At 33.0% G+C, this 23,649-nt stretch overlaps 1 protein-coding gene and 2 non-coding genes across 3 annotated transcripts; 1 reads left to right on the top strand and 2 right to left on the bottom strand.

The window, feature by feature from the left end:
- Positions 1-795: 795 nt before the first annotated feature.
- Positions 796-867, top strand: Trnaa-cgc. Its single transcript has one exon. It is a non-coding gene; the product is annotated as a tRNA-Ala (tRNA).
- A 2,279-nt stretch (positions 868-3,146) lies between these two features.
- Positions 3,147-22,092, bottom strand: LOC124531086 (serine/arginine repetitive matrix protein 1-like). The gene is made up of 7 exons (XM_047105544.1): positions 22,003-22,092; positions 15,830-16,125; positions 9,331-9,566; positions 8,657-8,940; positions 7,475-7,683; positions 7,080-7,292; positions 3,147-5,351 (listed from the first exon to the last, which is right to left on the bottom strand). Exons 2-7 carry the CDS (start codon positions 16,109-16,111, stop codon positions 5,262-5,264), a joined length of 1,314 nt encoding a protein of 437 aa, XP_046961500.1. The 5' UTR covers positions 16,112-16,125; positions 22,003-22,092; the 3' UTR covers positions 3,147-5,261.
- LOC124534758 lies at positions 11,385-11,519 on the bottom strand. The gene has a single exon (XR_006966758.1). It is a non-coding gene; the product is annotated as a U4atac minor spliceosomal RNA (small nuclear RNA).
- Positions 22,093-23,649: the final 1,557 nt, after the last annotated feature.

The following is a 23,649-nucleotide window of genomic DNA, read 5'->3' as shown; positions in this document are numbered from 1 at the left end:
TCGCCCGCGCTTTCTCTCGCATCTTAGATAATGATGGTTGACCATCACTAGACAAGTATGAAAGTTTATTTCTTACTTTGAGTTTCACGCTCGCTTCATAGTCATCATTTCAGCGGAAGAACGTCCACTGCTGGACATAGGCCTCCCCCAAAGATCGCAACGACGGCCGATCTTGTGCAGCCCGCAACCAGTGTCTTCCCGCGACCTTCCTTAGGTCGTCGGACAACCTTGTGGGGTCTCCCCACGCTGCGTCTTCCGGTCCGTGGTCGCCACTCGAAAACTCGTCGGCTCCATCAGCCGTCAGTTCTTCGAGCAATGTATCCCATACTTCATAGTAAATGTTATCAAATTCGGTTTAGTGGTACACCGTGCTTGAATAAGCATAAAGCAGGTATGTACCCATACGATTTCCAGTAGGATTCCTATCGCGTATATAATATATAACAATTTACAATAAATGGCGTAACATCAGTGATCAATGCGTTTAAGCCCAACATGATCTCGTGCATCGCGTGCAGTAAGGACAATTATGTTAATTCAATGCTTAGCGTTGCGTCATGTTCGACTATGACTCGAGATTATCAATCAGGCTCTTAGCGCAGAAGCTAACAAGCCTATTTTTGCGTGACAACTTTGTCAGCGGTTTTTAATATAAAACTATTTTAATTTAATTTTGTTTTTTACTTTTTCTAGGAAGCTAAATAATGCTCGATACTTCGTCTGTGTAAAATAGAATAAAATATATATATACAGTATAATAATTATAGAAAGGACAATTTTAGATTATATTTTATCGGGGGTGTAACTCAGTGGTAGAGTGTCTGCTTCGCATGCTGAAAGTCCTGGGTTCAAATCCCAGCTCCTCCATAGTGAAATAATTTTTTTTGTAACAAAGCTTACCGATCTTTATGTTTGTTTTTTATTTATTTTTTTCTTACATTTAATAAGTGTTAGATGTATCATAATATATTTATAAGTTACGAAATATTACAATTAATGTTAAACTTTAGCAAAGAACATACATATAACTATTTTACTATAGTGTTCCAGTTCAGACTTCAAGTCCAACGTTTTTCTAGAACTTTCTTTGGAACGGCTAAAAATCAATAACTGTTGATAAGCCAAGTTACCATACATGTAGCGCCATCTAGTTTTAACTCAGGACTTAAGATTACATGGCTAGCGACATCTATCGAACGAGTTTAGAATTTAGATATATTCATAAAGGTTCCGGGTTCATCTAGGAACGGTATTACTGTATATTGCGTTTAAAACATTTTAACAAAACGTTAATTATAATGTGTTAATGACATTTGTAGAATAAATAAACACGCTTTGAATACTTATGCTTGAATCTGTATATCGTGGATACCTACTAAAGTTATTATTATCCATCACAGGGATTTGCCTGAGACGCCATTTTGAAGCGTTCCCATAACTATTAACCACGGGGCGTTTGACAAATGCCATAGACTAAACTAGAGGTTCCAAATCTATAAAATCTTAATAGACTGTCAAGTATAAGTTGGCGTTCCTGTGGCAGCACCTGCTATACCCTTTGTTATGCCGCTTTTTTGTTTATTTTACCAATATCTCCCTATAAAATAATTCTCTACGTCTCATTTTCAATAGATTTTGGGTAAGTTTTCTTCATAAGGGTAAATAAAACAAATAAGATATAAATGAACAAAAAAAATTAGTACATGTTTTTGCCACACACCAACTTACACTTGACGCGCTTTAGTATACTGTTCATTAATTTGTTTCTACTTATGTCTAAGCTTACTATTTTGTCATTTAATAATACTATTCCTAAGATATATTCGGTACGATTTTCAATTATAGATAGATTTCGTCGTATTTAAATATATATAGCGAACCGCCCGCTTAGATTAAAATTTGTGACCAAAATTATTCCAGAACAGTCATAGAACCCTGCATCCACAACTAACAGACATTGGCGGATTTAAAAATTTGACGTAGGCTATTAAGATTTTGCCGCGCCAACTGACTTTTGAAAATCAATACGTTAGTTATTATACTTACATATTAACTACACTTATTCTGAAATTGAAAGTTTATTGATTTTTGTTCCATCGTCCTCATTACATCGGCTTTTTCCCATTATTAGTATGACTGTGAACTAGATAACATTGCTGTTAGTTACTGGATTATTTTTGCAAGCCGCTACGAAGTGACGAGTATACGGATTACGGACGTAATCTGTATACATATAATTATAAGGTTTCTTTCTGTAATAAAAAGAATATTTGACTAAATTGCCCGCCCCTCTAAATTTGCCGCCCTAGGCTCCTTCCTATTGGTAAATCCGCCAGTGCAAACAAACAGAGTTATTTTTGCATTTATAACTTTAGTTAAAATTCCTACTAAACGAAAATTAAAAATGTATACCTTTAGCACTATTTAAAAAAAATCAATACAAGTCAATGACTTTTTTTTCTTAAGAATTCGTACAAATAATAATTATAGCGAAATGAAATATAACTGTAGTAAATAGAATGGATCTTATGTAATTGCCACTTTTCATTAATCATTTAAAGTGCATAAACTACTCAAAAAACTTGTATCCACACTGGTAAAAGAAAATACTCCAAATATTGTTAACAAAAAATACACATCATATTTCAAATCGCGCTGACTTCTACAGGGCCTCCATCGCGCCACCTTATCACCTTGATTTGCATACTTATATAACATAGCATGAAAAAAGATCAAAACAAAGAACTAACGCGACATCGATGAACTATAAGAATATTTAACGGGCACTTTGACTAACTGACAAACTATGTAGACATATTGTGAAAAAAAAGACATGTTTTTGTTTACATATAATAAATTCATGTTTTTAATTTTTTGTTATAATAAAAATTTGATGCAAAATTCAAATGAAGCTTTATAAATTGTAATCAAATAAAAAGGGCGACAAATGCACGCCTAGATACACTTTGATACAAACATAAAAAAAACGTTTGTAGTATATGTTAAGTAACTTCATAAGTTATTTTAATGGAATAAAACTCGAGATTTTTTAAATATTTTAATGAAAATTCAACTAAACGTATAAATCTTATTTATACTTACATTTAACAAGTAAATGGATTAATATTTACATATAGCTGATGAGAGCGCTGCATACATTGCATGCTGTCATTTAAAATTGCACTAACAAAAATATGGGACACCGACACATCGGAATCCAACTTACTCGATCGATATTTATAAAATTAATAGCATTATACAATTAAAAATTTATAAATAATCGATTACATATCGATAACAACCATCTCGATTCGAACCTAATGTTGTATATATGTATATACAATATATATAAAACGAAATTCACTCATTAAGGTAGCAGCGCGCGGATCGGATTCGTCGAGATGGTATATTATTTTAGGTACAATATAAATAGTTTTAATATAACTCATAAAATAACAGAGGTTTTTTTTTAAATGTATTATGTAGGTACAGACAATAAATTATTTATAATTAATTTATTTTAATTAAACCTTTATGCTCAAAATTTATTCCCTATTTATCGTTTGCCATTGTTTTTAAATGAATAATATTTACAATGGCAATTTGTAAGCAAAATAATGGTTGTATTAAAATAAATTTAAATATTAATTTTAAACATCAATCGAGTATATAACGAGTAAACATTGTGTATAATTAGTTATCAAGTAAATGCAGTCTTACACCGTGGCCACGGCTGTTTACCCTATCGAGACCGCCCTAGTACTAGTGCTACACTATATCGCTATTCGATACATCTGCTAAGAAACGTCTAAGCTTAATAACTGTTCATTTGTAAAACTGGATAAAACAAACATACCTTCCAACGTAAATATGAAAACATACACAAAAGGATTTATTTCTTATCTATGTCAAAAATAAACGAAATTAAAAAGAAACGACAGTTTTAAAAACCAAAGGATACGCAAGAAAGAAACAGTTTAGCTGCCAGAAAGAGAAGACATGAATTAGTCCTTATTAATGAAATGTTATAATAATATTATGTGCGCTTCAGATGTTCACTCGATTCAATTCTTACCTCAATAAAATAAAGACTTTTCTTATGTTTTTCGGAATGTTATTCTCTTTGAGTATTAAATTTATTTAAAAAATAGAGATTTCAACTAAAACGTGAACTTCAACTTAAAAATCAATCATGTTATACTATGCTAATTGATCCTCTCTACATTTCTTACAAATTCTTATAATTAATGCCATACAAAAAATAACTTTAGTTGACGTACCGACTAAAATGGAATATAATTTCGAAAACGTCAGCGCACTTGCTTCGAACAACGGGATCGTAATTTATGTGTTCTGTAATCAGGTATATTTTGTTTAATATACATAACTAATAAGGTTTTAAAATATATAAATACATTTTATAATCATAAAACCCAATTCACAAAGCACACAAAGGTTATAATTTAACACGGACACCAAACAATTATAAATAAAAATATTTAATATTTAAATAAATGTCAAAGATTAATCCAGTTTTACAAAAACCTACATCCATACAAACAAACTAACTACGAATAAATTGATCCTACAAATATTATTGGAATAATAAAAATGGCCTCGCCTATACGAAACGATAACAAGACTATACTAAACGTTTAATTATGGAGACTAGACTAGATCTTTGGAGGGATTTATCTAGGAAATATGGAAGAGCTACAGGTTTGACGTACTTGCGATTAGAATACAATGGAATAACATTATACGGGTTAATTATAAATGAAATGGAAAATACAGACGTAAACTATACGATACTTGCGTATAAATACCGACGAACAACAACGTTCGTACAAAAACGACCAGCAAATAATATGTATTTAATTTAATAGGAGACCAGTATCACTGATGAATAATAAGTACTTATTATTATAGTTTTTTTAAATCGAGTTTCATGAAAAAGTTCAAGTAGGCTGAGACTAATTCACGGTTTACAAAAAAATAACTTTCATCTTGTAAAAATATTGTTGTATTCTTTATATAAAAATATATCGTAGTCTTAGTTTAGTTTGATTGGTTCTATTTCCAACTGTTATTGTTTTTATGTCTCTTAATACGATTTCAAATGATCGAAAAATGTATGTAGTACTTACTTTCGAAACAACTAAAAGATAATTCAATATATCCACATCGCAAGCACATCAATACATAACAAAGAACTACAAAGGATTTGTAAACAAAACATTCTACTGCTATTCGTCAGTTGGTTAGAGCGAGTCGAGGCGCGTGCGCTGCACCGCAAGCAGCGCGGACTGCTGCTTCAAACTCTTGCGCAGACTCTCCAGGGTCTGTAACACCTGGAAAATAAAATTATGACCGTCAAAAAATTCATAATAAAATATGTTACAATTAAATGATCCAAGTTCATATTTTTGAATTTTCTACTTAATGCTAGTTTTCATTATTCATTATCTGTCAATATTCCTCAACAATTACATCAGAGTGTCAAGCGTAGCAGCAGTGGCGGATTTACCAATAGACTAAGTAGGCTGGAGCCTAGGGCGGCAGATTTAGAGGGGCGGCAAATTTAGCCCAAATTTGTTATGTTGTCTTACAGGTATAAAAAAGAAACTTATAATTATATGTATACATTACATTAGGTCCATAATCCGTATACTCGTCACTACATAGCGGGTTGGAAAAATAATCTAGTAACTGACAGAAATATCACCTATCAGATACTAATCACGAGAATAAACCGATGTAATGTGGGCGATAGAACACAAATCATAAATGTTGAAAAAAAAAAAAGGGGCGGCAAAATATGAATAGCATACTAGCAATAGCCTACTAGCCTACTAGCGGCAGATTTGTAAATCCGCCACTGCGTAGCAGCACATAATTGTAATAATATTGGTTCGTTTATTTTAGTACTTTTGAAGCACAACACTTCAAATATGTACGTAAGTAATCTCAGTGTCATATCGATTTTCGAATGTGACAATTGGGATAATTACACTCTTAGCGGCGCTAATGAAATACGATTAAGCAATTCAAGTTACAATAGCATTAAACAATAAGTACTACAAGGTAGTGTCAAGGTTCGTGACAATGGATTCTTTTAATCAGCTAACCAATCAAGTTTTTACAGCTTCATTGACTTTAATTAACAAATTACTTAGATAGACGTAACTTGATTATCAAAGTAATTTGTGGAATTGAGAGAGTAATATCTTCATTAAGATTATCAATATGGCAATTAATTTGATTATTATTCTTGCTGATATGTATATCGGTGTATATCAAAAAAACATTATAATTTAACCAAAGAATTTAAAGTATCTTCCAAACACATTAAATGATAATTCCGTAATGTGGAATATCACCGATTCTTTAATTAAAAATGAAATATTCCAATACGGAAACATTGCGGATATTATAATAAACCTAGTCTTCTTTTGAATAGTAGTACATGTGGCATAATTGGGGAATTCAAGACGATAGAGGTGGGCGCGCCGATGAAAGATAAATTGCTTTACCAGCTCTGAGCTGAGATGACCAATGGGTTAGAACGCGATTTCGGTTTAGGAAAACATCGTGAAGAAACCTGCATGTGTCGAATTTAATCGAAATTCTGCCACATGTGCATTCCACCAACCAGCATTGAAACAACGTGTTGGAATATGTTCCAAACCCTCACCTTAATGGTAAAGGAGGTACTGTACTGTACTGCTCTACCAGTGTTTACGGAAATAGTTGTTACCTAGTTAAAAAGGTATCTATAAAAACATTAATAAAATACAGCCATACTGCCCTGGTATACCTATATCGCAGTTATCTACCTAAATTAATTATGAGTTATGAGCAAAAAACGCGGTAAAAGTGTAAATCTATGTAACTTATAAACTAATCAAGATATCAAAAAACCGCGTACATATGTTTGTCGATAGAGAATCTTTTTCTTATTAACTTGCCATCAAAAGTGAAAGTCGATCAGATGACAGTTAGCATCATTATAGATACACCACGGCAGTATAGAGATCAATCTTTTTAAGATCCAAGGTATTACTAAAAGCTAATCTTACCTCATCACGTGCATACGCCTTTCTCTTAGGCGGTTCAGAGTGTGGTCTATCATGGAGCGAAAGGGGCTGAACGGGGGGCCGATTGGTAGGTGGGGGGGCCGCGAGTGGGGAGCGCCGCGCCACTGGCGACAACCTCCGGGGAGGCTCGGGGGAGTTCGCCCGGATGAAATTCGTGACGTGAGTGCGCTCTGGGCTCCGTCGGGGCGCTTCCACCTTTAAATCATTCAGGTTCGGATAATACACGACAGTACAAGAGGAAAACGTCTATATAATAGTAAAAACGTTATAAGTAAAGGAATATTTGTGCCATGGAATAATTACATTAGGTGATTGACAAATTCTAATAGTTTTAAAGGAATGCATTCTGATAATAAAAACAAAAGCTAAAAGTGTACCTCAGTAGCTCTCAGTTCTCTAATTCTTGGGTTATGAGGTGGTTCTATCGGTGCTCTTGACACTGTAACGAGTAACTTCTCAGCTTCTCTTATCAACTCTCGGTACTTTCTCTCGGCTTCTCTATCGGCTTCCATCAGTGGATCTCTCTCTCGTACTGGGGGCGCTGGGGGTGCATGACACCGACGACGCATACGAGGTGGAGTTGCGCCTGAATTGTTCAGTTAATATTACTGTAATATACTTAATTTAAAAAGGTAAGACATTGATTAATTATGTGTAACAGTGAAACTACAGGCACAAGGGACATAACATCTTAGTTCCCAAGGTTGGTGGCACATTGACGATGTAAGGAATAGTAAATTTTTTCTTACAGCGTCATTGTCTATGGGTGATGGTGACCACTTACCATCAGGTCGCCCATATGCTCGTGGCCAACCTATACCATAAAAAAAAATTGTATTAATTCTTTTCTTGTGTCCGTTTTGTCTTGGTTTATTAATTAAAGATTACTCATCAAACATGTGATGTTTTAAGCAACTTTTAAGGAACATACCTTCTTCCCCCTGATCATACGTGGTGAGGTTATACACTAACGAAAAAAGGTTCAAATGGTCGATGGTTTACATTTTTCTTTGCAGGATATTATCTTTAATTGTATTATCAAGGTAATTAAATCCGGTAAAATTGGGAACTGTTATAAAATGTCAAACATCAAGGTTGGATGGTATTTCTGACATAAAATAATTTAAAATACGGTCAAAATACAAGTGATGTCACTAGACCTCATTATGACAGTATTGAAAGATCCAATAATATTCTAATAAACATATATGTTATATCCATACTAAACAACAGAAGAAAACGCCGCCGCCGGGGACCGTTAATATTAGTTTATTTTTACATTTCGTTAAAGTAAAAAGGATAGCTTGATAAAAACAATAAGTAAAAAGGATAACTAGATGTTTTAATTACGCAAAACGTATTACTACGTAATTATGATGTATTATAACGTATTACTACGTAAAACGACTGAAAACAAACGTCCCAATTAGGACGTTTTCTAGTCTTCACTTTTTACGCCTTAATAACATATCTGTTTACTAGAACATCATTGGAACGATCCTTTACAAACATGTCTAACCCACATCATATTGCTCATTATACAACAATTTTAGACAAACCGGCAGAACGTGGTGGTCTCCGAGGTGGTCTACGTCTTCTAGCTCTTCGTCTACTCGGTGATGACGCACTATCTGGCTCATCTTCATCTCCCCCATCTAAACCCGTATCTCCATCAGAATCAACGTCAGCATCTGAAAGTATAGCTGTTTCCCTTCCCCTGCTCTTTACGCCTCTACACTCTTCATCGCTTGACACCCCACCTCGGTAATATGATGATCTGTAAGGCTCTGGGGATAGGTGGGGGGATAGATGTGGTGACACGTGTGGTGACAAATGAGGCGACCTGAAAATAAAATGCCATGTGTTATATATCCATTTTAAAGTGATCGTTAATCGAGAATTCCAAGCCTAAGACGAGGCACTACTGAATTTTACATTCTTAAATTGTGTTTATAATTCATCACGTGCTCAAAAATAAAGGAAAAGTAAGTGAGGAAACCTGCATATCTCGTATGAAAATCAACCACATTTGAATCCCGGTGATCTAATGTAGGTTACATTTGAGCACCGTTGTTGAATCATTATTCATCTTTACTTTCTCATCTCTTTTCTTGTCACCTTCTCTTCAAACGGAAACGCCTTAGCCAGGCAATAGGTGTTTTATCTGCTTACTTTTCTTTTGTTTTAAAATGATTTTTATCGAGAAAGTTAAATATATATTCATAAACATTACCTTGATCCATATTTATGTGAATCCAAAGAGTAAGGAGCGTGTTGTAATTGAAACTGTTGCGGCGGCGGGCATTGCAAGGACTGTTGCTGGAAGAGATGCGGAGTTCGTTTCTTTCCGTTAGGGGATGTTCCGCCTAGCCACGGGTTGGTACGAATTCGACACCGCGGTCGAGGTGAGGGCGTCGCACAGATGGGCGGTTCTGGTATACATCTTCGAACTGTTGTGCTTGAACGGCGCTGAAATGACACAATAAAATAAAGCAATAACGCTACTTATACAAGTTGATTAAAATAATTGGCAGGAACTACTATATAAAAAAGATAAGTGTGGTTCCAAATCTCTATTCATATGCAATATATGTATTTAATTAATTTGACAAAACAAAGAACTGCTGAGTCCTTTCGCCGGTTCATCGAACTGATGATTCTTAATTTGACTATCAATAAATAAGTTTAATGATTTCATATTGAATAAAGCAATTTGAGTTTTGAGTTTTAAAATAAAATCAATACATCCCTCCTTGAGTATTATTCGTTTCTATGATAACATTTCAACAGTAATTCCACCATTACCTATCCATAAATTTAAATCTTATATCAAATATTGTGAGCGAGAAGCGATATCCTATACATATATCCATACGATATCTTTAGATCTTTAATTGTGCATATAAGTAGACATATCTTTTCATATAAAAGTAACTACTTAGTTTCTTGTCGACCATTGTTGCCTAGGATCGCCAAAACAAAATGACAAGGCTGGTATTACAGATTTCCTGCGCAATTTTTCACGTGATTTATAAAATTTAAACAATTATGGATACTTATATTTTTTTAATATTGGAAAGGGTTTGAAGAACGTATTCCATTACGAAATCTTGTAAATAAACCACTCCTGTCTTAAATATGTCGAAACAGAAAGCTCTATTGATTCTTGAAGTTTATAGATTCCTTGCAATCATTAACAGTCTATAAAATTCGTAAAGCAATCTCAAACAGTTTATAGTATTACAATATATACATTTAACAAGCCTTGTCACTCACACTAGACAACTGAGTGATGTCCTCAATCCCACTTTAATTGACTTAACCTTGAACCAATATTTATAACGCTGATTAATCGTAACTTTATCATTTGAAAATAATACGTTTTTAAATGCTTTGTATTTAATGATAACATTACTGTATGATTACAAACTGTTATATAAAGTATAAAAGGACTATTTTTAAACTCCACTTAATGCATTGCAGACATACAACGCCTTTTAGGAGGTTGATTTTTATGTGTAACGCAAAAAATGTAGCCTAAGCCCTTTCTTAAAGTTCAAGTTTGCTTCACGTCAATTGTCATCAAATTCGGTTGAGCGGTTTGGGCGTGAAAGAGCGACAGACAGACAGAGTTACTTTCACATTTATAATATTAATATAGATAATATGAATACTATCGAACTCAACAAAGCATACTATTTAGTCATTAAACAGTTGCACAATACATCAGGTTCCATTATCTTTATTGTTGTTGTTTTTAAACTGTTATATTTTGCTTAATTTTGTGAATTTATGGTATTATCTCTAAGAATCCTATATTGTCATTTGTGTGTATTTAGTATTCGTTTTCTACTTCATTTATTTTTTATTTTTTTATCAATTGTCTAAATGTTAAATAATTAATAAGCGTGTTATTATTGCAGTCTGCAGTATTTATTGAATACAGTATAGTTAAAAATTGTTACTGGAGGCTAACGTAACTATTAATGCTGTATATACCTATTAAGTGTTTGAAGTTGTATGTGTCTTTTTTCTGTATTCTTGTTTTAAGTGTTATATTTCAAATACTGTGGTGTATCGATTAAATAAATAAATAAATAAATAAATAAATAAATTATCGAATCGATTCCATTATACTGATTTATTATTATGTATTTATAATATTTACGCAAAAACAAACTCTAAGATAAATATTATACAAAAAAAACTAAATAATGCTAAACACCTGATAGCTTTATATTTATTTTTTCATTTTATTTAGTATTTGCCCTTTGTAAAGTAAAAGGGCCTTACAAAAATTGCGCTCAGACTACCTGACGGCAGCTGGGCGCGGGTCAGTTATACAAGATAACATATGGGTGTCAGCATCAGTGCTCTCACTTTACGATCACTGCGCACTATGCTCCCCAAGACAAGGAAGTGTGAGAATCAGAATACAGCTTGTACTAGTAACATCGTCCTATGTTAACGCCATCGCGATTTAAGTGACAACTAGCGCCATCTATTATCACGAATGAGTACTATTTTTTATTTTTAAATTGTTATTAAATAATTATTAAAACCAGCATAAGTGATAAAAATGTATTATCTTCATATAAATTTAAACAATAAATTTTAAGTAGTAAATAACGTTTCTGTTAAAATAATAAATAATTTTGAATCGTATTTATAAGGTTAATTAAAATAATTTCATATTTAAAAAAGAAATTCACATCAATCTTTATAATATTATGTCGTTATTCTATTATCTATTCTTATAAGTACGCGCCTATTAATAAAAAGTTACTTAAAAACTTAGAACAATTTATTTGAAATATTAAAATGAAACGGAGAAGATAAAGATATAAAACTTTGAACAGCTTTTAAAATTGAATATAAATTGCGATATTATATTAAGACAAATTATTCCGCTCGTCAGTAAGGCCTTTAATGGATGTTCAGTCTTTATATAGCTCAGATAAAGCGCTCCCCCATCAATTTATCCAGTCTAGTTAATTAATAAAGTAAAGCCAGACACGTGTGTACGCCCATGGTAGGAATCGATAATCAAACTGTTATGGAAATAAAATTATGTACCAAAATTGGTCAAAATAATTACGGAATAGCGACATTATATATAAAACTGTCTCTTTGGTTTAGAGGGTATCTGATGAGGCTTTAAATCACGATGTTTTGGGTCTTAATACCGTGTCGGGTCATTATAAACTTTCTGCGTTTTCTGCGGATTTTTTTTCAGTAGTAACCCAGAGTCAACAGATGTTTAAGCTCGTTTGCTCGGGAATTAACTTAAACCTTTTTTCCATTGGGTTATGAGAGTGTGGGTAGTACCGGTTCACCTGTATGTGCTACGTGTAAGGCTAAACCATAAATATTTCCTGCTCAGGTGACAATTTTCTGTTGTAAAAGGACGAAATTATATGACGACATTAAAAATTACAGCCTAATTATCGCATAGAATTAAATCTAAATTATATTTACAAAATGTTTTATGTAATAATAATGTAATTAGAGACAGTTAATTTTAAATTTTTTTATGGTATAGGTTGGCGGCCGTGGATATGGGCCACCTGATGGTAAGTGGTCACCATTACTCATAAATGACGCTGTAAGAAATATTAAATATTCCTTAAATCGTCAATGCGCAACTAACCTTAGAAACTAAGATATTATGTCCCTTGTACCTGTAGTTACACTAGCTCACTCAGCCTTCAAACCGGAACACACCATTGGTGAGTACTGTTGTTTGGCGGTAGAATAACTGATGAGTGTGTGGTACTTACCCAGACGGGCTTGCACAAAGCCTTATTTAAATTCTTACATATAAATATTGCTAACACTAAAAATTTAATTCAATTGCAGATTATAATTTCTTGCAACTTTTCTGTAAGTTTAAACTGTAAACTCACCGCAAAAATATCAAACTCGATATTCATTTCACTTTTTTATTATAATTATTAAGATTAAACTGGTATTCCTTTATCATTAAAGTTGTGGTTTCGACTTACTTTTGTTGAACTCTTTAAAGCGAGTTTCTCCTTCGTTAACAGCTTTTGTTTAGAGCCACAGAACAATTCGCTATTAGACAAATGTATTTTGTTGTTTCAAACTAGAACCATCGTTTATTATGTTTGCGGTAATTATTGGTATATAATGACAATTTAAGTTGGCATGCAAGAATAATGTTCATACTGAAATATCTGCATAACATAGTCGGAATAATTTGTACGCAGGTATTTCGTGAACCAAAGCTTATTAACTTCGGAGGCAATTTCCGACCTTACGATGTCGTCGTCATCCAACGCTTTCTAAGATTTTTGTATGTTTCATACTAAGTTTTATTCATTTCTTTAGTATGTATATATGTTCTATTCTATACATACCAGACATCAGCACTATTCCTTAGGATTCATTTAATTATTTATAACATTTTTTTTTTTTAATTACTCTACATTCATTCACGAGGTCACAGCTGCTCGTGTTTTTTTTTTCACTTTTTCGTTTTAGTTATGTGTGGCGGTTTACAGTTAAATAAGAAATATTAACTAGACATCAACAGATCTTCGATGGAGTTGAAACTGATCTGTTTTCATCCCTTTTTTATTATGTGGTATGTCAATAATAATTATTTATTTATTTTTATTTCTTTGTTTTATAGAAAAAAGTATGTACGTAGTAAGAAAAAGTATATATCTGTTTTCACTACTTACACACTATTTTAACAAATATGAATTTTAAATACACATTTATGCTACTCTCAGGATCTAGCCTATTTATATTTTATATATATTCATGTTTAAATTATAATATTGACAAATATATATGTGTATATGCGCTAGCATTACTTGGTTATTCTGTATTTTATTTTATTGGTATTATATTTAAATAGCCAACTTGAGTCCTGGGGCGGTAATTTACCTTTGATAATTTTTGTTATAAAATAATGTGCGGACTGGCAAATGGTCCACCTAATGGTAAGGGGTCACCACCGTTCATAGACATTGACACTATTTTATGTTACGTAACTATTTCTTACATCGCCATGCCATCCAACCTTAGGAACTAAAATAATATGTCTTTGTGCTGTAAAACTGGCTCAGTCACCCTTAAAACCGGAACACAACTACACTAAGTATTGCTGCATGGCTGTACAGTAAATGATAAGTATGCCTGTAAATTACCCACTGCTGGGCTAAGGCCTCTTCTCCAATTAAGGAAAAGGTTTTTGGAACATATTCCAAATTATATTTATAGTAAATAATGTGTGAGTGCTAATTACTAATGTATAATCAATATAAGAATTGACAGATAATATGATGCAGAGGAAATAATACATATATATATGTATATATATGTCAAGAACCATTGACTTTGTAAAGTACATACGTATCATTCGTGCTAAGTATTTGTCTTGCGCGGTACACTTTGATAGAAATAATTTAACTAAGAAATTTGGAATATCAAATAAATCGCGTTTTCAATTTGAAATTGTTATAACTTTATAAACTAATTTCGTATTAATTATAAACAGTTACTCACATACTCATTATCTAAGTCTGTTAACGTCGCAAATATATGTTATTGAATTGGAACACGCACGAAATTTATAAAATACAAACTACCAGCCCCCGTTTTGCTCTTTTAAGGATGTAGTTTCGTAAAATCCGTTCTTAGCGATTGTTTACACTCTATAAGGAACCTACGTGTAAAAAGTAAAGTTTGTAGTACAGAGAATTCACGATTCTATACAGATTTAACAAATAAATAAAAAATATTGAATTTGAATTTAAACGAAACTCAAATAAGGTACAAAATCGAACACATTCATTTCCATCTATCCGAAAAGATAAAGCGTGGAGGATTAAGATCTTATATTGTACATAAACGACAAAGAAGAGCTTAGGCTCAATTGAGAATATTTAACGAACGTTACATAAAGTACTGAACTGTATAAAACTGATCAATATATAAGCCGCTAAAACTGTACGTGAATATTTTATACGTAAACTATTTCAATAGTATACAAGTAAGTCGGTGGGGAAATCGACTAGACATCGGTTAGGCAACAAAAGACGACGATGCTATCCCTCAGGTACAAGGAAATTGATAAAATGAAAAGCTCGCTCTGAAATGGCAGTCAATACAGAAAATATACGAGCACTTGTTATTTTAATGTTCATTTTTACAATTGGCCTTTAATAGTCGGTTGAATTGAACGTTTTATGTACCTTCTATCGGTATTTCTATTTAAAAAACTCAATACTTTTTATAGAATAAAACTACATAGAGCTTTAATTAATTGTTCAACGAGATACATCAATCGCTATTTCTATGCATTGTTGTCGGATATGATATCATATACATAAGGTACGTAACGGGAATTGTAATTTCAATGGTTATATTACAATTGATTCGAGTGTTGTCTCAATTTTAAACAATTTCACGATCTGTATTAATTCTCATATCACATTATTAAGATCCCAAGCAATAGTAGTTGCCTTCCGTCCGTAAAGCTGCCTATCCTAATAACAATCTTTGTTACTGTAAAATATGATATAAATCGTTAATAGGATGAGCTAAATTTGGAGGCTCTATCTTATGGAATACGATATTCTTATAATAATGTTATGGTACATTACAGTAATTGCCATCTTATTTTATTTCATAAAATAAATTATACTATAAACAAAAAGTTTATTTAAAAAAAAGCTATACCAATAGTAATTGAAATTTACCTTTGCCGGCTCGTGATAGAGGTGTGTGGTTGGTGGAGCAGGCGGCGGCGGGGGCGCAACGAGCGGAGCGGCGAGCGGAGCGGAGAGCGGGGCGGGTGCCGCGCCCGGTGACGTGCCATCCGTAGAATAGCCCGTACTATACGCGCTCTCGGGGGACGACAGGTGCGGGGGAGGCAAGGGTCCGGTAGAAGGGGCTACCGATTGCCTAGTCTGCTTCTGTTTACGCTTCTTCGCCCGCCCTAGCTGCGCTTCCATCCATGACTTGAGCCGCGCGCCCAGCATGCCGCCGCCGGCACCTGCATACGACGACATCATCACATAAAAGAAGTGATACGTATTTTATTTGCACAAACTCGTTTTGTAAATGAATTCCTCTATGAAAGAGAATATTTGCTACAAACATAGACATATTTAGCTCGAAGCGTTCTGTTTGATTGATTGAGAAAAACGACTCAACAGAGTACGTGTTATATTGCTTTAAAAGGAATATTTGTTATGTAATTCAAAACAAAATGGAAACATTTATTTTCTTGTGGCAACACCAATGGCACCAATGTAGGGGCACGGTAACGGGCTGCCTAAAAGCGTCAAAAGGGGAAATTTATTTTCATATTCACACAAACGTGCGCGTTCATATCCAACAAAGGATTTACAGAATACTGTTATGTTAAACACCAGAAGAGAGCAACGACAATTGTTTTTCCCTTCTAACATTTCATCATCATTCCCTGTCATCGAAACCCTCTCTTTGAAGTAAACAACAAAAGTAGTGACATAAAATGTTTTATCGTCGTTCCGTCATTTCGTTGAGATGAGACGTCGGTTTGTTTCGAGCCCACGACGTTATATTCAGAGACCCTTCAACTTTAGAGCTATTGTCATTCTCCTCGCAGAAATCGGTGCTCATTTTATTTATTCTATCGTAATAAAAATAGACTTAAATTTATCGATAAGACTGAGTAAGACGAGAAATACAGGTATTTTAGACACATTATTGTTACCTATATTTACTGATAGCTTCGAAAACGATGAAACACTAATGCATTTTGTTATTTAATCAGAGGGTGGAATGTACCCTCTGACAAAACCACTTTTAAACCATATCACATTCCGTGCTCAAAAATTCGCGTCAGTGTCTAATAAATAATTATAGCAAAAAATTTTTTATTACAAATTAATTCAGGATTAATTTTAACTGTATCAAACTCTGGACATTCTGGATATTTGCAAATTTTACGACTTCATTTATCATAATATGATAAAAACAGTAGTAGTTGAAAAATAATTCTTAATAATAAATTGTTTTATAAATAAAAACGAGAGTAAGATAATAGCCATCAGCTTAATAGAAGTCTAGAATCGTAGCGATAGAACGTGTATATACGGCCTTTATCTATAAAAGCACATTGTCCCCTAGTAGTGTCGGGTTTCAAGAAAAACCGCCAGTAGTAAATGGAATCATTATTCTCATTTACAGAATGTTGATGAAAACATTGGAATACTTTATATATTTTCTTATGTTTTTGAGACAAAATCTTCAAATCGAATAATATCTATCCTAGTATAAGAATAGTTTGTTTGTTTGATTAAACTAACCTCGGAAACATATGGAACAATTAGAAAAAATGTTTTAGTGTTCGGTAACCCATTTATTGCGCATGGCCTTACACTACTACTGTACGATCAAAATTATATTTATTTAGACGACTCGTCTAAATTTTTGTATTTGTAAAAATACAATTTTTTTATTGTACTTTAAACTAAAAGTATATGTATTTTAAAACTAACAAACGTTTTTTATTTGCTTATTTGTTACGTTTTCACGTCTTAACTATTCAACCGATCATTATTCAATTTTTCACGCACGCTGCCTAAATCTAACAACTGCCCTCCCTACAAACGCGCGTGGCTTCAAAAGGGCGGAAACTATTTTTAAATAAGAGTAACAATCTTTGAATGGGTCACTGCGGCACTTGTCCTCCACTTGTAACCTTCATAGACGTAAATGAACCCACAATCTTCGGTTCAGATTCCAGACATAACCATTAGGTTAAATTAACCCTAGGGGACGTTTCTTTTGTCATTTAATCGAAAGTTATAAATTATTGATCTAACTGTTCACTTTAACTCTCAACAGTGTCAAAATCACCTTCAGCCTTGTTCATTTTAAACTTTCTCGGTAAGCATTATTATCTTATATTTTTAACGTTATCATTACATAATGTAACACAAAGTCAGTATGTATGCTTAAATCATTCAAAGTTTCAAAGGATTTTGATGCGGTTTTTTTAAAAGATAGGGTGATTCGAGAGGTAGATTTTGTGGATGTAACCCATGGACAATATATTAAAGAAACAAAAAAAAATCTATAGTATCAGCATTACATCTGTGCAAAGCCGGGCAGGTGGCTAGTATATTAAAATATTTTGCTGCTTAGCGGTAGAATATACAATAAGTGGATCCTACCAACACAGAAGGCCTTGCACAAAGCTCACCCACCAAATAATATTGGATTTGATTAAGAAGTCGAGAACCTCCTTCTTCTTTGAAATCGGAAAAGAATAGAAGGTTAATATGCCTTTGAGGAAACGAATTACCAAAGTGGCTCGACTTCAAGACTCTCAGCGATTCAGAAAACCAAAAGCACTATCGTAACAGAAACGAGCGCGACATTTATTGTTTCACACCCTCTATAAACCGAATAGCTGTTGAGAAGACGGATGGAGTTTACGAGGGTACAACTCACGAGATTTGGTTAATATTCGCAATCCATTATCCGGTATTACGTTAGGGTTTCCTATAATGAATATATTAGTGAACTGTTAGATAAAAACCACTAATATTTTATCTATAAGAAACCGTAAACTTTACTTGTAGCTTTAATATTATATACAATATCACTTCTGCCTATTATCAATATTTATATAGTCTGTCTGGCCACGCCCTGTTTTTAAAAAACCGTTCCTAAATACATTTTATTATTATCATTGCAAAGTTATTATCAAATATTTAATATAGGACGACCTCCATGGTCGAGTGGTGTGTACACCGATTTTCATGGGTACGCCACTCTGAGGTCCCGGGTTCGATTCCTGGCCGAGTGGATGTAGATTACCATTAGTTTTCTATGTTGTCTTGGGTCTGGGTGTTTGTGGTACCGTCGTTACTACTGATTTCCATAACACAAGTGCTTCAGCTACTTATAGTGATGTTGTCTCATATTTATTATTTATTAATATGTATCAACAATTAAGTATAGTGTTTTATTATGTGCACCCGAGCCCCAACGGCTTACAGGCTGTGTATCAGTCTGCAAAGTGCTCTCTATGGGGATTGCGCAACTGACAACCACCCAGCTGCTGGCTGCTGCCATTGGCGCAACTTCAGAATGCTGTCTCACCAGTCCTTAGCTACGATGTTGCTTATAAAATGTTGGTATTTTTATGGACCAATTTATAAATAAGTTTCTGTCTAAAGTTCAAAGAAAAACCTCCAAACCACCCACTTAACAAAAGACTAGGCAAATATTAACATTTGCGGACTGTCACCCTCTAACTTATAAAATATATTTAGAAAATAAAATTTAGCTTAAAACGTATTTTATTTTATGGAAGTCATGATATTCTAGACAGCCGGCGGTCATATGGATGCGTAAACACTTGTAGCCTGTTTAAATGTAGGTTAAGTTGCCCTTTCAAAGCGAGGGCGACCTAGGCTCATATTATAAAAATAATAAGCATTTCACAACGTCGCACTCGCTTAAAAAAATATTTCTAATAGAATTATTAGCTACTCATATAATGTCACGTTTTATGTTCCTTTGACGTTACATAATATTGTGATAATATTAATATTCCGATTACACCTTTCTGTAATCCGTCCTAGGGAGAGGGACTTCCACCCTCTGGGATAGGTAGTAATCTTATAAACGGCTTTCAAATATAATATTAAACATCATAAATATAAATATTAATGACAAACATTAATACTAAGATTGTTTTTTTTTAATACCTTTACACTTTACACGTGTATTAACTTTTTACGTTTTACTAAAGCGCGTTCATGCTTTGTAAAATATGTTTTAAAAAAATCTACTTCTATTACGAAGAAGCAATATTTGCCTTTAAAACTTAATAATAAATAGAAAAGGTACAAATTTCACAAGCAATATTATTTTTTGATAAATATTACAACTAGAATATGATAAAAATAGTTTTGTTATTAAATCCTTTGATATTGAAAACACAAACATGATGATGCGGATGCTGAGCGGCTGGAGCTTTTATTAACAAATCATATATGCATTTATTCAGGACTCCCCAACCAAGCGGTAACAAACGTTGCAAAAATATACTTTTAGACGTAAAAGAAAAACCTATTCGCTATAATATTTGCTATAATTGTTGATTCTCAATAAAATAATTAAGTTCTACAACAATCAAGTACAATATTGTTTATTTAAATTAAAAGGTAAATAATTAAGTACTACACTATCAAGTACAATATTGTACATTTAAATTAAAAGCTAGTATATACATTTATATTAATATCTATAACTGTTTTTTTTTATTCTGTAACTAAGACGAAATAACTTTTAAAAAACATTAAATTCGAAATCCTTTTCATAAATTGCAAATAGTCGCGCTCCTTTTAGAAATGAGTTGAGTATATGCATTCGGACCAAATCCTTATCCGCCTTATGTAACATTTCGGCGACGAATTCAATTTCGGGGTTAAAGCTCTCTTAACTAAATCTACTTACACAGTACAGAGCTTATACGATTCGATTATAAAGTTATTTTATATCAATGGAATATTAGGAACGGGTTACACCGTGCGAATTATTGTATCTGATTATTTACTGTATAAAAAAAATTTTGATGTACATTATTATAAAAAGAAAAGCTTAAATTTTGCGAATTTCCTTCCGAGGTAGCATTGTTCGGTTCTCGTTATAGAAATCGCAATACCGCAGAGCAAAGGCGTATCCTTTGCCAGGAAAATAAGAAGAGAATTCAAAAAGTATTTTCGTCTAAAATTCATGGCATACAAACTTATAATGATTGAGATAATACAAAATTCTAAGGTACTTTCAATACATTTCCGATGATTATTAATCGAATTTTTTATACAGTATAAAAAAATACTACGTTACTACAATTAAAAATTTTGACAAATATAATAATTTAACTTCATTTTACTCTATATGAAGTATCTTATCATATTTATTAAAAACATAAAATTTTATGCCATTTTATTGAAAAAGAGCTCGAAATACATATTTTTAAACCGTGTTCGTTATAAAATAGTGCAATGTGAAACTAATTGCAAGCGTTTCAATCAGAACACTCGAAAAAGAAAGATAGTGCGAGGCTACATAAGCTACTCAAATGCTTACTTTTAATTTTATGTATAAAATAAAATGTTAAAGAAATCTCCCACATAGAAATACCAGAGATAAATGCATTCAAAAATATCATATCACGAATATTTTAAGTCTTGTGAATCTAGGAACACGCCTTAGGTTCACGGGTCGTGTTTTCAACTCAGGCCGGCTCATTATCACCTTACAGATTTGTGAATGAAGCAAAAACTGAAAGGTGCCGATCACCTCGGGCAATTGCAGGGAAATACAAAAGACGACCTAGATGAAAGTTGCACGTAGAAATAAAACCGTGTTTATAACAGTTCTATTTATGATTAATTAAAATAAAGTTGCATTAGAAAAAATAATTTTAAATGAGTTTCGTCACAATTTACTTAACACAAGTAATAAAATACGAACTTTACAAATATGGAATAATTTTATCTTTTTATTTTGCAACACTAAGCTAAATGTAAACATTAAAAAGTATAGAGCACTGCCAGCGGTTAGGATTTTGAACGGCATTCTATGTACATTCCGGATATACGTATGTATATGTTTTAAGGATACCTCTAAGAGCATTTCAACCGAATTTTGTACAACCCTTCAGATCGGCTCACTTAGAAACCTCTCACAGGGGCAGTGGGCTATTGAACGAACCGCTCATTTGTTAGTGCGTCAGAAGCCTGAGCGCCGATTATAGATCCACGTGCGGAAATGAAGACTTCCGAAAGGAATTCATGAATTAAAAAAATATAATTATGTATGTCGGGGGATAGTTCTTAATTTAAATGCTGTGTTTACTTACAGGGGCGCACGGTTGTGTGCAATCGGTGGATGCAAGCGCGTTGGTTGTCGACGCATGCCGAGCAAGATCAGCGAGTCGGCGACACGCGGCGGCCGCCGGCTTAGCACTGACGCACGCACGCGCGTCTGAGTCGCCCGCCCTACAGCTACGACGCCACGCGCTACGCCGCTACGATGGGCGCTTTTACACCGACACGATGGAAGTAAATTCAAAATTATTTAACAAAACTAACTTAATTAATGATTTGTTTCTTATTTTGATTCTACAACGTCTTCAAATATTACAAATTACTTAAGAGTATCTTTATTATTGTAAAGAAATATATGAAACCAACCAACAAATCAAAATATAAATTTAAAGTTATAACTGTACACGATATCTTTCGCGATGTATATTGCCCATTCTAATACTTATCTATAATGAAAAAAAATTAAAATCAACAAAACATGTTTAAGAGTTTTTCACGGTGTAACGTCGTCCGATAGATAGTCGCTCGAGTCTCGTGGCGGCGATTACGTTAATATCCGGGGGTAGATTTGACAATAAAAATCAACGTTATCCACGCTGGCTCGACAAAAATTCAAAAGATATAAATCTGTTCATGAAGACATCGTTAATAATATTTCACTCCCTTATCGAACAGATATAATCTGTACTTAAACATCCTTATATTATTAATCCTTAGGTCCTATAATCCCGTGGTATTAACATTATGATCGTTCTAGTTATCTAAGGTTCAATAATGCTTTTAAAATAACTAAGTAAAAGTACTAGTGGGGCCATTTTCACTCACCTTAAACATCGACAAGGCTCGGCAAGAGCTAAAAACTTGTCTAGAAATACATAGATAGAATTAAATAAAAAAAGATTTTATCCTAGTGAGATAAATGTGTTATAAAACGAAAAATATAAATGACAGAAGAATTACTTTTAAAAATTATTTTAAATAAAAAATAATCATTACAATGAAAAGCAACCCTTGAAACTATCATGTTCTATAAACCATGATTTCTAAGATATATCTTGTGTCTAGTTATAGTGTTTCATGAACTTCTTAAGCCGAAACACAAAAATACTTAGTATTAATTCTAGGTAATAGATGGTGTTGGTACACTGATGGTCGTGCTCAAAACGTAATCGGAAAAGACAAGTTGACAAGTACTGCTGTTGAACATTGAACGTATGATTATTATAATGATTTTTGAAAGTACATAATGCAAACTACCACCGTCACTATCCGATTTTATTAGACTAAAGAATTCCATTGATACATTTAAAAACACTTTTATCAAACACCTCTGATAATAGGGACCTTAAAATAATTTTAACTTATAACATACCAACTCAACAAAATTATATCAAAAATAATAAGTCATTAAACTATTCCAAATTTAATTTTTTTATAAGTCCTTAGATTTTAGCAAAGAACCTCTAACTTTACACCAATATATATATGGATATATTTATTACACGAATAAAAAAGTACTGCTTAAAATCCACTCGTTTAACTAGGCTACGACCTCCTCCAACAGAAGGATACTTGAGTCCCGAATGCCGGTTGTTATAATGTAAAGATGATAATTAAATATAAAAACTGTAACACATACTTTGTTTTAATAAGGTAATATTATAATTAATAATATAGTA

Source organism: Vanessa cardui, chromosome 1, assembly GCF_905220365.1.
Source record: "Vanessa cardui chromosome 1, ilVanCard2.1, whole genome shotgun sequence".
Classification (NCBI taxonomy): Eukaryota; Metazoa; Arthropoda; class Insecta; order Lepidoptera; family Nymphalidae; genus Vanessa; species Vanessa cardui.
This window is presented reverse-complemented; position numbering and strand designations above follow the sequence as displayed.

Coding starts and splice junctions, on each gene's coding strand:
- LOC124531086 (XM_047105544.1), bottom strand. CDS start 16,111: ATGCTGGGCGCGCGGCTCAAGTCATGGATGGAAGCGCAGCTAGGGCGG. Junction 9,567..15,829: donor TCTATCACGAGCCGGCAAAG/GTAAATTTCAAT, acceptor GTGTCATTTCAG/CGCCGTTCAAGCACAACAGT. Junction 8,941..9,330: donor TCACATAAATATGGATCAAG/GTAATGTTTATG, acceptor TTTTATTTTCAG/GTCGCCTCATTTGTCACCAC.